At 38.4% G+C, this 15,409-nt stretch overlaps 1 protein-coding gene across 1 annotated transcript in view; it reads right to left on the reverse strand.

The window, feature by feature from the left end:
* RPA2 (Replication protein A2) overlaps positions 1-13,321 on the reverse strand; it is a 57,678-nt gene extending 44,357 nt beyond the window's left edge. The window contains exons 1-3 of the mRNA XM_067150686.2: positions 13,148-13,321; positions 12,972-13,051; positions 12,751-12,846 (exon numbers count right to left, since the gene is read on the reverse strand). Coding sequence (XP_067006787.1) covers positions 12,751-12,846; positions 12,972-13,051; positions 13,148-13,163 — 192 coding nt within the window. The 5' untranslated portion in view covers positions 13,164-13,321. The remainder of the gene's footprint in view (positions 1-12,750; positions 12,847-12,971; positions 13,052-13,147) is intronic.
* Positions 13,322-15,409: the final 2,088 nt, after the last annotated feature.

Genomic DNA, 15,409 nt, shown 5'->3' on the forward strand with positions numbered 1-15,409 from the left:
AATAAAGAAATAGGCTTTATGGAGAACAAATTACCTCTGACCTTTTTCTTCCTTGTAGGTATGTTGGAATTCGAAAGTTTGATCACTAGCATTATATGCCTGATTGACACTGATATAATGTCCTGGATCTAAATAACGGGACTTTCATATTTTAAATAATAATGTTATTTGTTTTACATCCGATTGACTATATTTTTATGGTTTTTTGAGACGCCGAGGTGCCGGAATTGTCGCCCTCAAGAATTATTTTATGTGCCAGTAAATCTACCAACACAAGGCTGCCGTATTTGAACACCTTCAAAAACCGTTGAGTCAGGATCGAACCTGCCAAAGTTGAGCTCAGAAGGCCAGTGATCTACCGTATGAGCTACTCAGCGTGGCCTTCATGTTTTCCCAGTTAGGTCTGTTACCATAACCATCAAAGAACAGTTCATTGGAAATGTTCTATTGTATTATCACATAATATTATAGATTAAAAAGGAGCTTCATGAGAACCATTTGTTTAGTAACTTGTTACAAACTAAGTAATGAAAACAAACAAAGTCGCAAATCAAGTCATATAAAGAAAGACAGGCACATGGATAAGAACACACAATAGGATAAACACAGACAGATGTAGTCACACAAAAAAGAATTAGTGCATGGTATTCTATGTTCCTTGAATTTAATATTTTTTCTACTTAATTTTAATCATTATCAAAATGTAATTCACCTCCCATATAGATACAAACGCTATGCATAACCACAACAAACATTATATCTATAGTTTTGTGGTAGCATTCGGAAGAGTGATCACACCCCCACGTACAGAACTTACCCTTGTACACGATGTAATATTTCATCATGTTTTATAGAGACTTAAACTAGCATCATTCTGCATCGAGTGTGTCTGGGCTACATGTTCTCTTTGTGTCTGTGTAACCAATGTATCCTGTAAGGATACTGACATTCAACGTGATGACTCTGCGTTGTAAATAAGTCTATTATCCATCAGGACGAATTCATTTGCGGTGATGACGTAGAGCCGCCTGCTAAACCTACAGACACATACGTACTCTTTGCTCAGCAAAGAGAATAAAAAAATAGGCTTTATGGAGAACAAAATATCTGTGATCTTTTTCTTCCTTGTAGGTATTGTACCAGTTACGACCTGTACATGCATATTTTTTGAGAGTTGATCGTATTTTATCACCACGCGTATTACTCTGTGCAAGCCTGGTTTGTTTACATTCAGCAGGACGAGCGAGCAAGCTGAGAATAGCTGTATATGTGACGTAGCCGCAGGGGCTAATTAGATCACCCGCCTGTCATGCCACGCGCAGCTAGCCTGAACTCGTATGTTCCAGATTCAAGCGTCACACCTTCCGGAACATTCGATGGAGAAAAAATTTAAAACTCCTATAATAATTGTGGTAGCGACTTGAGCAACATGTCATTTTAAAAGGAATTACATAAACATCGCAATGCTTGAATTTTAAGAAAATCTGTCGAGGGATTTAGGAGATAACCAGCTTCACGGCATATGTGACGTAGATGTCCCCAAACCAAATATAAGGAGGGCTCAATATAGCCTGATATCTCAGTCAGTCAGTGACAGTCGAGTAGTCAGCGTGGCTCTACTCGCTGCCATAATCGACGGAAGCTATCTCCGTGTGGTTATAGTATTTATTTATTTATTTTATGCCTTTGTATGTGGCGAAGTTAGGGCTCACGGCCCTCTCTTACACTTAACCACTATGTACAGTACATAATCACATACTTTGGTAAAATAACACTAGCAGACCCTAGGTGCTACCTAAATTTATGGAGTAATATTATAACAGATTATAATTGTTATTTTTAATGATTAATATTATCTAGCCTATCTACATCTACTTCACCTAACAATAGTTCTAAATCACGCTTGCAATCATACACACTAACATTCATACAAGCTGGTCACGTATTTAAGAGGAAATCTTGACAAGACCGTTTAAATGAGACTGTTGAAGTGCTATTACGTATACTGACAGGGAGTGTGTTCCATAGCCTTGCCCCAGACACTTGGAAAGAGTGACTGTATACAGATGAATGATTAACCGGTATAAGGGTAGAAGTCGATCTGGTATTATGTCCATGGAAAGATGAGAGGAAGTTAAAAATGTGAGGATAGGTATTCAGGTGTAGATTCGTTCAGAAGTCGAAAAATTAGTGTCGCAGTATGTAAATTCCTTAGTTGATCAATTTTCAGCCAGGATAGCTTCTCATAATAAGGGGAAATATGTGTCCTAAAGTTCAAAGAAAATATAAATCGTATGCAAGAGTTCATTGCCCTTTGAAGTTTCATAGTTTGTTCTGCAGTTGCATCGGTTAATATGACATCACAGTAATAAATTATTGGGAAAATGAGGGTTTGAATAAGTTTTATTTTCATGCTGTGTGGAAGAATGGATTGTTTCATTTTTAGGGGGTGAAGAGATGCATATACTTTTCTGCAGACACTTGTTATATGGTCATTCCAGTTTAATGTGTCATTCATGACAACGCCTAGGTTTTTTTACAGACTTCTGAAAAGGTATAGCTTCTCCACAGAGCATGAGGTTAGGCTGTTGTATGATGTTTAGCGTATTTAAAAGTCTAGATTGTCCTATAATGATTGCTTGCGTTTTCTTCGGGTTAATTAATAGGCAGTTCTCTTTAGCATACGAGCTAATTGAATTTAAAGTCGAGTTCATATGGTGGATTGCTTTGTCAATGTCAGGGACCTTAAAGTGTGAGTATATATGAAGATCGTCGGCATAAAGATGATAGTTGCAGTCGTTCAGATGAGAAGAAATGTCATTAATATAGATTAAGAACAACAGAGGTCCAAGAATAGACCCTTGGGGAACGCCAGATAACTTAGTCCTCCATTCTGTAGTCTTCATGTTTGATACAACTCGCTGTCGTCTGTTTTTGAGGTATGAGCCCAAGAGCTGAATAGCAGAATGAGCCATGTGAAGTTTTTGTAACTTAGCTAACAATATGTCTATATTTACAGTGTCAAACGCACTGCTAAAGTCTAGAAGGATAAGTATAGTCAGTTTTCGTTCGTCCATAGCCCGTCTAATGTCATCCGTGATTTTGATTAGTGAAGTTGCAGTACTGTGTCCTTTCTTAAAACCAGACTGTAAGGGATCAAGTACAGAATGTTTTTCCAAGTATTTAACAATTTGTTTATGCATTATCTTCTCCAGAACCTTAGAAAGTGCTGTGAGGATGCAGACAGGTCGGTAGTCAGATGTATTGCTTGCAGGAGAGACTTTTGGGACAGGGACAATGAGTGCATCTTTCCATTTAATTGGGATTTTGCCTGAAGTAAGACAGGTATTAAGTAAATGCGTAAAAATGGGCAGTATTATGTAAGTCACAAATGAAATGGGAATTTCATCAGCTCCTGTTGCGTGAGATTTTATTGAATTAACTTCCCTTCTTACTTCATGTTCTGTAACGGTATCAAATTCAAATACAGGACGGACTGGGGATTGTTGCCTTAATATATTATCAATGGTATTTTGTACTGTCATTGTGTCAGGAGTAAGACGTTCCGTGGAGAAATATGTATTTAACTCATCAAGGGACACCTCGGGATCAGTATGCTTCGCAAGTGGTTTGCCAATACCCAGTGACCGAAGTTGTCGTCACGTGGAACCAGTGTTAATGTTTTTGTTTAAATGCTGGAAATAATAGTCTCACTGGGGAACTCTGAATTTCCTCGAAGTCTTTATTTACGAGTGCTGAATTCTTCTAAGTCTTTATAAATGGGACTTGTAATATTTACGAGTGTTGAGGAACTCTGAATTATTCTAAGTCTTCATAAATAAGACTTGTAATATTTACCAGTGATGGACTTTAAATTTTCGCCAGTAATTATTCAAAGACTTGTAATATTTACGAGTGATGAACTCTAACATTATTCAAAATTTTCATGAGCGTAGACTTGTGATTTTCACCAGTGATTATTCAAAGACTTGTAATTTTTACCAGTGTTGGACTCTAACTTTTCGCCAGTGATTATTCAAAGACTGGTCATATTTAGCAGTGATGGACTAACTTTTCGCCAGTGATTATTCAAAGACTGGTCATATTTAGCAGTGATGGACTAACTTTTCGCCAGTGATTATTCAAGGACTTGGAATATTCACGAGTGATGAACTCTAAATTTGTTCGAAAGTTTCCATGAGCATAAACTTGTGATTTTTGCCAGAGATTACTTAAAGACTTGTAAATTTTGCCATTGATGAACTATAACATCATTGAAAGTCTTCATGAACACGGACTTGTCATTTCCATGAGTGTTAAAGAGTGAATTCTTGAAAGTCTTTATAAACATTGACTAGTGATTTTACTAATGGTGTGAAAACTAATTATTTAAGGTTTTCATGAACTTCGACTTATCAATTCTGCGAGTGACGAACACATTTTCGGAGTTTTGTGGGCATCAACCTCATTGTACTTGGGTAATGTGATTACCCTCAACATCGTCAGGAACCAGCGGAGGTCATCACGAGCATCGGGAATTTGAGGCGTATTCCATGCAACCAACCTGGATGGTCCGTCCGCATCTTGACGGAGTACTTGAGCATCTTCTGGAACGTGTTCCAGCCGGTGCGCCCTGGTGAGCTAGAGACCCGTGCCATTTAAAGGACAATGTGGAAGACAACCCCTATCTACCATGAGGAGACGTGCAATTTAATATGCATTACATGAATAAACTCTTATCAAATCAGATTCAAGCTTTTCTTATAGATAGGACCCTGCCTCCTGTACCAAGCCCTAGCTAATATTCATCCATTTTAGCCCTGAGAACTATTCCATGCTTACATTGAAAATAAATCATCAAGTCGGGCTCTTTTACTGGTACAGTATATTGGAAATCAAAAGTTTGATCACAACCTCAACATCTTTATACACTGCCATCGTCTCCCTATTAATAAATGACTGCAAAATTCTAAAGCATGTTCAATGGTTCAGTCCTCTATCCCAATTCCTTTTATCATCATCTTATACCAATTTTAGTGATGGTAGTGGTGGTGAAAAATGTTTCAAAGGGCAAAATGATAGAATTATGAGTCCCCTCTTACCATTAATGTGTAAAAAGAAACAGTTGATTTGAAAGTAATTTAGCAGGAAATGAGGAAGACACGTTAACAGTCCACTGGATTAAATTGTTAAGGCGTAGTGTATTTAATAATGCATGATAATTTACAATGCTTGTGTTTACTTGGGAGTGTGGGTTGGTGACCACAGGGCCCTTTAGCAGAGTTCTAGCATTGCTTCCACTTACTTGTGACAGGCTCTTCACTTTCACCTATCCTACCTGACCTCCCTTGGTCAACTAGCTCCTTTCCGACCCTTGCGGTATTATGTATGTAGGCCTAGGGAGTCCTTCATTTTCACACACTTCATGGCCCTTGTCCTTCTTTAGCCGATACCTTCATTTTTTGATGTGTCGGACCCCTTACATTTTCCCCTCTGATTAGTGTTAACAGAGGATGGTTGCCCACTTGTACTTCATCTTAAAACAATAATCACCACCATTACTGCTTACAAGTTGCTTTATGTCGCACCGACACAGATAGGTCTTATGGCGACGATGATGGGACAGGGAAGGGCTAGGAGTGGGAAGGAAGCGGCCGTGGCCTTAATTAAGGTACAGCCCCAGCATTTGCCTGGTGTGAAAATGGGAAACCACGGAAAACCATTTTCAGGGCTGCCGACAGTGGGGTTCGAACCTACTATCTCCTGAATACTGGATACTGGCCGCACTTAAGCGACTGCAGCTATCGAGCTCGGTATATCAACTTTTTAGCAACAGATAAACCAGGAAAATGGTCTTTAATGTTATTTTCATATTTATATCGCCCTTGAAGAAGAAATATTCATATCATTGTATTTCATTCACAGCATATCATTTTCTTCATTGCATAGCATTTCATATAAATTTTTTGGACTTCTGCAGGCAGTTGCTGTAGCAACAATGACATCAACTCAACCTCCCTGTTGTTCTCTTTTTAGTCCACTGTTCTCTATTCAGCATGCTGATGGTTTTACATGGTTGCCAATATAATGAGCACATAGTGCACTAACCAAGGTGTGGATGGAAATTACAGTTAGTGGCTAGTTAGGTTCTGGATTACTGGAAACACAGGAATAGGTCAAGATTTCCTTTAGATCATGCAGCACCCTTAATACGTATTACTGTTAGTCGTGGTGACTCCACATGGCAGCTTTGGCTACCCTGCGTAATCCCAACCCCAAGTACCCTGGAGTAACTCTTGATTGGACACTATCGTTCAAGATACATTCAATGAACAGCGCGCTAAACTCAGAGAAGGAACAATTATCGTTAAAAAACCTGCAGGATCTTCATGGGGAGCCTTGGCATGCACTCTTCGATTGTCAGCAATGGGGTTGGTATATTTTTCAGCTGAGTATTATTCTTCTGTCTGTTTGTCTGAATAACCCATATGTTAAAGAGGACTGACACAGTCCTGAACCAGACAATGCACACTGTCAGCTGTGCAGTCAAATCTACTCCACTTTTTTGGTTGCCAGTGTTGAGTTACAAACCACCTCCAAGTATACGAAGACAAAATAATCTGATTTGTGAGTTTAGGAAAGTATTAACGAGCCCAGCTCTCCCCATCCATGAAGACCCGATTGTTAGGTTTGGATGTCTGAAATAAAGATTTCCTTCCGTTCAAACTTCCAGGAAGCTCATCAATAGGTCCTATAATGGATTTCGTGAACGGCAACTGGAGTGGAACACAGCTCCATTTGAATGGCAGGCCTTCTTTAGTGTTCAGCATCCACCAGCTGGCTATAATCTCCCAAGAAAAACCTGAGTTGCCCCCAACAGAGTTTGCACCAATCATGGACAGTGTGGCTTATTGCTACATAAATGGGGTATAAGATCCTCCCCCGAGTGTGACAACGGTGAGGAAAGCAGATTATCCGGCATATCACCACTTTCTACCCAAGGAGATCATACTTAGGGCCCTTGGAAGATTTTATATGGACTACAAATGAAACTTTTCAGTGGTTGGAAAATTGAATTTAAATTTACGAACTCTCCCCGAGTTTGGCTGATCGTTTAGTGTTTTTTTTCCAATTACTTCTTTATTATTTCTTTTATATTTATATGTAACTTATAACACTGTACTAGCCATAAGCTAAGTAAAATAAAATCTCTCGGGCTTGAACTTTGCACTTCTGTGACTTTGTAAGGTTTAACTTTTCTTCTGCCTACTGTGCAGAAGAACATGAAACCTCATTTTTCTGAGCCAGTTTCCTGGAAAATTTTCAGCGATGATCACTCAACTTAATCACAAATATCCTGAATTTTCACATTTATCTTAATTGCATAACATACTGGCATACGCTCCAGGAAATTGTTCACTCTCCCAGGAGGTTAGCGCTTTAAAAATCTACAGCACACGAAAATACACTGTTCCAACACGTACTGTAATTCAGAAACCATGAAATGAACTAAATAATTCAATTACTGCTGTATAAGAAGCAATCTTGCCGTAAGCTGTAAGGAACTTTCTCGTAGACTAGCCAAGACAAGCTGTATGGGTCAGGCAGCTATTGCATCATCCAATTATCCAATCATGACATGGGGAATAACTGGAAACTTGATCTCTCAAGTCTTTCACAAACATCATAAATTTTCACATAATTTTTTATTCCATAACGTACTGACATGTGCGCTCCAGGAAATTGTTCACGGTATTCTCATTTCACTCTCCCAGCAGATGAGTGCTTTAAAAACCACCTACAGCACATGAAAATACACTGTTCCCACACTTAATTCAGAAATCATGAAATGCACTAACCAATTCAATTACTCCTATATAAGAAGCAATCTTGCTGTAAGCTGTATGGAACCTTATCGCAGACTAACCAAGACCATATCACTGCGCAAGCTATATGAGTCAGGCAGCTATTATCCAGTGGCGGCAAGGGGATAACTGGCAACTCAATTGAGGCTTGCACTGAACTTACTATAGTATTCGGCACGTAAGGCTATAAACTAAAATGTAAATATCGCCACCGTACTCTCGTTTTTTTTTTCAATGGCTCATCACTGCTGCCAACTTGACTAGTTACATACTGAAATCAACCGACATAACCATAACAAATTGTAACCTCAATAAGCATCAATAATAAAGGTTCCCATATCGAAGTAAATGAGAAATCAAGATATTCACAACTAGCTGCAGTACCCGCCGTTGGCGGGACAATCATACAGAATGTGCAAGTTATCTAACTCCCCAGCTACGTTCCACCAATATTCAGGCATGCTGTTTTACTCAGGATGCAGCAGTAATCCCATCTATCTATAGAGGCAAATCACATCACAACAATGATCAATATAATGTTAAACAATCAGTTTTATGAGCTTTCGATATTGTTTTCTTCCAACTGGGATATAAGCATCTAATGTAAAGGCAGTCCTTCCTTCATTCATGACTCCCTCTTGTCTTATTCTTCGAGCGATTGTTCCTTTACATTTTTTCTCATTTTTAAAATTAATCTTCACATTTTTCCTATTCGGACCGACGATCACACGGTTTTACACCTGGAGACAATCATGACAAAAACCATCGCTATTTAACATGATTAAACAATATTTTCATGTTAACAATGCTTGTGTTGATATGGACTAAGCAACAAAGTTTAATACTAAAAATGGCTTTCACGGCCGCAGATCTTACAATCACAGGAACAGAACCAGCTTTTGGGCGGTTAGGCCGTGTGCGTTTGCAGAGTTTCGCCCAGATGTGCCATTCGGGCTCATCAGTTGGATTGGCATGCCCCTCCAAGACTCTGCTTAGCAGTGGCAGACCAACCGCGTGATCCCGCCATGTTAGCAAATGGGGATTACTAACCTGCTGACGGAGAAGTGAATTCTCCGTTTTCAAAAATCTCTTCTCCCCATGGAGATACAATACTAAAAATGGCTTTCACGGCCGCAGATCTTACGATCACAGGAATAGAACCAGCTTTTGGGTGGTTAGGCTGTGTGCGTTTGAAGAGTTTCACCCAGACGTGCCATTCGGGCTTATCAGTTGGATTCGCACGCCCCTCCAAGACTCTGCTAACTTGCTAACATGGCGGGACCATGTGGTTTGTCTGCCACCCAAAAGCTGGTTCTACTCCTGTGAATTAAGTTTAAAATCATTATTCTATTATCACAGTGGATGCGGTAAAGCTGCATAAGACATAAATGATTTGAACATGTATTTTCTCTGTAATTTCTGTTACAGTAGGCCTATGTAATATATTCTGATCAGATCAATAACATAGGTATTGAAAAAATTAAATTTTAAGCACTTCCCCTAAACTACCACTTCATCCAGCATCAATAAAAATTATTTATAACATAGACTGTAGCACCTTATTCCCAAACTTAACATACCGATTTTTATTAAAATCTGTTCAACCATTTTCTCGTGGTTCAGCCTTCATATGGACTTAGCAACAATAATCTAAATTCAAGAATATCTCTGACATCATAGCCGGTACGGTAAAAATAAATAAATGATCAGAAATTTAATTCTATGTAACTTTAGTTATGTAGTATTTATCGATAGGACTAATTCCCCTACACTACCATTGCACTCAGCGTGAATAAAATAATTTATAGTCTAGATTGTAGTGCATCATTCCCCGACTTTACATATAGATTTTCATTAGATTCTCTTCACCATTTCCTCAAGATGCCTGTACATACATACACACACAGACATAAATGACAGAAAATTAAGAAATGCATTTCTTTGTTACTGTGGACATGACCGATACAAAAATACCATTCTTTTAAAATTCTGAGCAATGTACAGACAATATATATATAAAAAGTTGGTTTTCAAGCTCAATGATGGAGTAAGGAAAGAAACACACTCTCTCGCCGTCCCTCAATGTAATGCTATATATATTTCTGCCATTATTTTAATATACGCATTACTATAACCGGTATTCTTCCAGTGTTTGCCTGGTGTAAATAATAATTAAGCTCCCTTCTTGAATTTTGCTGTTAATTGTTGGATTGAAGTGAAACCACACTGTAATAATATATACAAGCAAATATATTACATACACATATGTCATAAGTCAATAAGAATACACACAAAGTCGAGACAGGACAAGGTAGGTTAGGTTAAGTTAATAACAAAATTTCTTTCCATTTCAACTTTCTCACTATGTCAAAAAATTATCATACAATACAGAAGATAATGTCCTTTCCTTTTTGGAGCAGTTTTGTAGATTTTCCTTGCTTGTTAGGCATCCTAACTGAATTCTCTACATAACAATTGGACAAAATAAGACCGTATATATAAAATGCTGTGTTCGTTATTTCAGCAACTACTTTATTAAATGCATTATTCGAACATCCCACAATTCCATTTTACCTGGCTATATCCAAATTCCTTTACAATCCTACAGAAAAAGAAAATATGCATTAAAATCACAGGAATAGAACCAGCTTTTGGGTGGTTAGGCCGTGTGCATTATGCAGAGTTTCGTCCAAAAGCTGGTTCTATTCCTGTGATTTTAAGATCTGTGGCCGTGAAAGCCTTTTTTGATCAAATATGCATTACCTATTCTCGCATATGTAATAGTAGTAACTTTTCACAACACGTGAGTTGCAGTATGTATAAACTCGCAAGTCACGACAAAATTATGGTAAAAAGAGTGCCAACATGCAAGATGAACGGTAAGTGTAAGATGTGTATCGGCAAGTAGGGTCCCTAATCTGTACTGACTTTGGCAGTTAATTTTGACCAGTGGTTTTCCCAACAGTAAAGCAGGTACTATTCGCACACCTTTTAGTGATAGATTTTTGTCCGGGGGGGGTGAGGAGTAAGGAGGGAGCTCTCCCGGTTCCGGTAATACTGCCAACTAAATGGAAATGAAATCTGAATTGAATCGATAATATGATCGATCGATATTAATTTTCTAAACCTTTATTATCTTAAGCCAACAACTGTGTCACACACACACACACATTATATAACATTTCTTGATCCAAATCTTGTTCCTAGCATGAATTCTATAGTTTGGCATTGCTGTGTAAACAACAACAGTACTAGTACGTAAAGTGTACACCAGATGTCGCACGCGATCCATAAGTGATTCATAGTTTGTGTTTCAAAGGTTGCCATTACAAATCTCGAAGATAACCGAGGTTGACTGATTCAGCACTAGTGTGTCCATCTATCACTAAAAGGTGCGCAAATAGTACCGATTACATGATGAATCTGTGTGTGGAACATGGGAAATTATCAGTATGACTGCCAGTTGTTAGAGGTGTTTGTAAAAGTTTTGAGAGTTATACTCCCTTCGGTTAATTGAAGCCTTCTTCTGGCTTTCTCTCGATTTCACAATTTTTGTTTTCAGTTAAGAATTTACCCCATCAGTCAAAGTGTTATTTGGTGCATTTGCTGGATCGGAGCAAAACATCACTTTTATAAATAGTGTGGTCTTCTTCCTAACAAAGAAAATGATTGTGTTCTTTGCCACAGAGCACGTGGAATTGGCTTTACGTCGCACCGAAAGAGAAGGTCTTATGGCGACGAGGGGATAGGATAGGTCTAGGAGTGGGAAGGAAGTGGCCGTGGCCTTAATTAAGGTACAGCCCCAGCATTTGCCTGGTGTGAAAATGGGAAACCACGGAAAACCATCTTGGAGCTCGAACCCACTATCTCCCGGGTGAAAGCTCACAGCTGCGGGCCCATAAACGCACGGCTAACCTGCCTGGTCTACAGAGCACAGACAATAGCGTTGACGAAGAGAAGCAAAGCAGGCATCGGTTATATGATGAATTGCCAGCTATGCTTTTCTACATTTAACATTTCTAACAATACTTAAGTTTGACCATGCCTAGGTGTCAATTAGGCAAAGTACTGAATTAATGTAATGTTGGCTGCACTGCCACTGCCAGAGGTGAAGGTGCACTGTATTGTAACACTACTTGTATTGTCGTGAAGTACGCCTTGTCATAGTAACCAACGATTCTTACCAGATTGGTGGTCAAGACCATAGAGACGAGATTCATATCTGTACCTGAAAGTGCTCAAATTCGAGCAGTAGGTATGTGGATTTTCATGGAAATCAACTAGGAAACCAAAAAGTATTTTGCAATTCAGATTGAATGTAGGAGCACCGCCACCCTTCTACCCGTGATTGAATCATTCATACTTCCTGGACAAAAGTATGTACCGATAGATCGAACGTCTACAGCAAGTTATGAGAGGAAGGCAACATTCGCCAGACTGTGAATCATTCAACAGAATTTGTGCAACCTAATGATCCCAAAATCCATTTGCAGATCATCGACAGCAGTTGAAATCTTTGAAACCCAACATTAAGAAAGAAGGACGGAAAAGGAATCGCGCCCTTTTTCCCACATGATATGGGTGCTCCCAGGGTATGGAAAGGTAGGGTAAAGATCTTAGGACTACCAACCTAGTGCCAGTGCTGAGGCTAGTGACAGCAGGGAGCAGCAAAGGAAGTTGAGAGTGGATTTGCTGCTATCTACATTCCACTGTCAGGGTAACCTCTGACTCGCACACGGAGCGTGTTAGCATGCTGCGTGTTGGTAGCCTGACCTTACCACTAGATGCTTCTTAGGAGGAGTGAGTGCAGCTTGTTACCTTAATTTAGGTATTGCGCCAATTACCCTTCTCTGTAAGAATTGATTTATGTTTAGAAAAGTCTTACCACTTGGATATCGAACTCCCCAATTTTAAAGTCATCACCACTGTTGATTATTTGATGAGCCGTCACAGGAACAATATTCTGTGCTCTTCTCGCTGGCTAAAACAATAACATGTAACAAGAAATAAGTTTTTCTTATACCTTACACAACGACAAACATACATATAGTTCCGATTCTACGAAACGAACATGTCTACGTTCGACACCAATACCGGAAATCTTACCTTCTTTTCTTGGTCAGATGGTGAAGCAAATTGAGACGTATTTAAAAAGCCACCGCCACCTGCGCTGACGTCATTCATACCTGAAATACATTTAACACACAAAGCAAACCTTGTGAAAAAGTAATGACAGTAATAAATACAGTACATTTCAAAAATTCCATTTCTCTAAGTCTTACCACTATCACTCCACATGTTTTGCGGTAGCTTTCACAGTTCTAACGTCAAAATACAATATAATGAAAGAAAAGGTTATACCGCGTACAAACACTAGCCCTCCACTCTGCAGAAGTCAATTACATCCCGCGCCGTCCCACTCAATGAAAACACAACCGCGAAACCGCGCAGCAAAGATTATATAAGCGAAAGAGATCCGTCACCCCTCCATGACCCAAGTATAGACTGTGAGTGCAAACTATGTGGAAAAACGTGTGAACAGTACCACATTGAATTCTGTACAAGAAGAACAATGTCTATACGTGATTATGCAAATATGTAACCCATCAATGTAACCTATATTCTCTGTTAAGGCTATTTGGCTGCATTAAATATATTAATTAATATTGTGCTATGCCGTTCGCGCGAAATACATTCATTTTATAGTACATAATGGTTTTTAAAGACATAAAAACTACAAATAATGAAGTTAGGACCACCTAAATGTGATTTAGAATGACTGGATGTAAAGTAAAGCACATTTAAGTGATATTAGGAATTATTTTAGGCGAAGTCAAGTGCAATTAATAATAAAAGCAATACATTAAAATGACTTACCATGATCACTGCTCATATCACTCACATTTTTAAGATTTTCTAGCTCAAATGCTTTGTTCTGAAGTTCTTTTCTAAGTCCAGAGCATCTGTAATTTTATGAACTTCATTGTCGAGTATTGGTAAGCTTTGTTATGAGAGTTACAGTCAGTGTTCTCTGATCACACTCGTCACAACTGAATTCCTCAATGAACTTTGGAACAACAAAAACGTTCAGGTTTTTTTAACCAAATTCGTCTTGCCCAGATAACGGAAGGAGTGATGCGTAAAATTCAACATATTTTGCAGAAAGTAAACAAATTTTCTTGAGGGGTAGCGTAATGCTCCGCGATTTTTCATCCTAATGAGGCACATCAGCGGACTGTCAGTAGTGGCCGAGGATATGTGTCCCAAACATGATTCACAATTGGAATTTTCTTCCACAACTCGAACAGGATAACCACCTAAATGTGGTTATTATCATAATTATTATTAATTATCATTTCCTCCCGAATCTGTCTAAGGCCAAGGAAGACAAGTAGAAGGAAATGAAGAAGTAAAACACAGCATAATTCAGACAGTTTATATTTTGAATGTATTTATTCAAAACAAGAGGAAAGAGCCAATTAAACACACACACACACACACACACACAAGCGTTTACTCACAACAGCTAGTTAAATGTGAGAGAAGGTCGTGATCATAATACTGTTTCTATAATAGTTTATGAAGTTAGTTTGATCAAGTGTTTCTTTGCGCCGGAATCGTAATTCTTATGTTATTCTCGTGCATTTGTTTATATTTGCCTAATCTGATTCACTATTATTCTCAGTCTCATACTCAAAATCAGAAGTATTTTCCTCTGTATCTTCATATTCTGAATCAATATGTTAATTTGTACTTGGTCTTGATCTTCTTTATAATAAAATTACAGGTTTGTTGCATTATGGATACTTCTATATGTTCCGTCCATGTTCTTGATTTCATAAGCATTATTCCCGAATACATTTTCTACCAACACATTATCTTCTCCGCTACAGGGCTAAATTTTCATCTGAGATTGCTGTGTAAACAACATCCATCTTGTGATTCTTTCACTAGTCATAGCAGCTTTTAATTCAAACATTAATGCTTTATGATCCATCCTTATGATTATGGGATATCCAAATACCGGTACTATTTTTTCCATTGCTGTAAGCCGCAAATTATTGCCAAAAGTTCTTGTTCTGCCTTCGCGCAATGACATTCATGACTCCTCAGCTTTCACCTTGTAAATGGTAAGTATACAAGTCTTTTAGGATTATCCTTTTCTTTCTGGTAAAGTCAAGCACCTACTCTTATGCTGGATGCATCTGACTGTATAATGAACTCTTTTTCACAATCTGGGTGGCCTAATTTTAAGCTATTGAGCATCAACTTTCTCATTTTAAACAAATGCCTGTTCTGTCTCATGATTCCATTTCCATCTATTATTACTTCAACAGTTCTTGTAACGATGCTGCTGTTCCGGAATATCCACTGCAATGGTCTGCAAAGAATTATGTCACTTCTAAGAATTGTCTTACTTTTTATGTTGGTTGGGCGAGGGAATCAGCAGAATTATGATTTTGCTAAGTTTATTTTGAAACCTGTATTCTTTAAATTCTCTAGCAACTTCACTGATTTTTCACAGTGTTCCTCGAATGTCTGTT

This window comes from Anabrus simplex, chromosome 7 (genome assembly GCF_040414725.1).
Source record: "Anabrus simplex isolate iqAnaSimp1 chromosome 7, ASM4041472v1, whole genome shotgun sequence".
Lineage (NCBI taxonomy): Eukaryota > Metazoa > Arthropoda > Insecta > Orthoptera > Tettigoniidae > Anabrus > Anabrus simplex.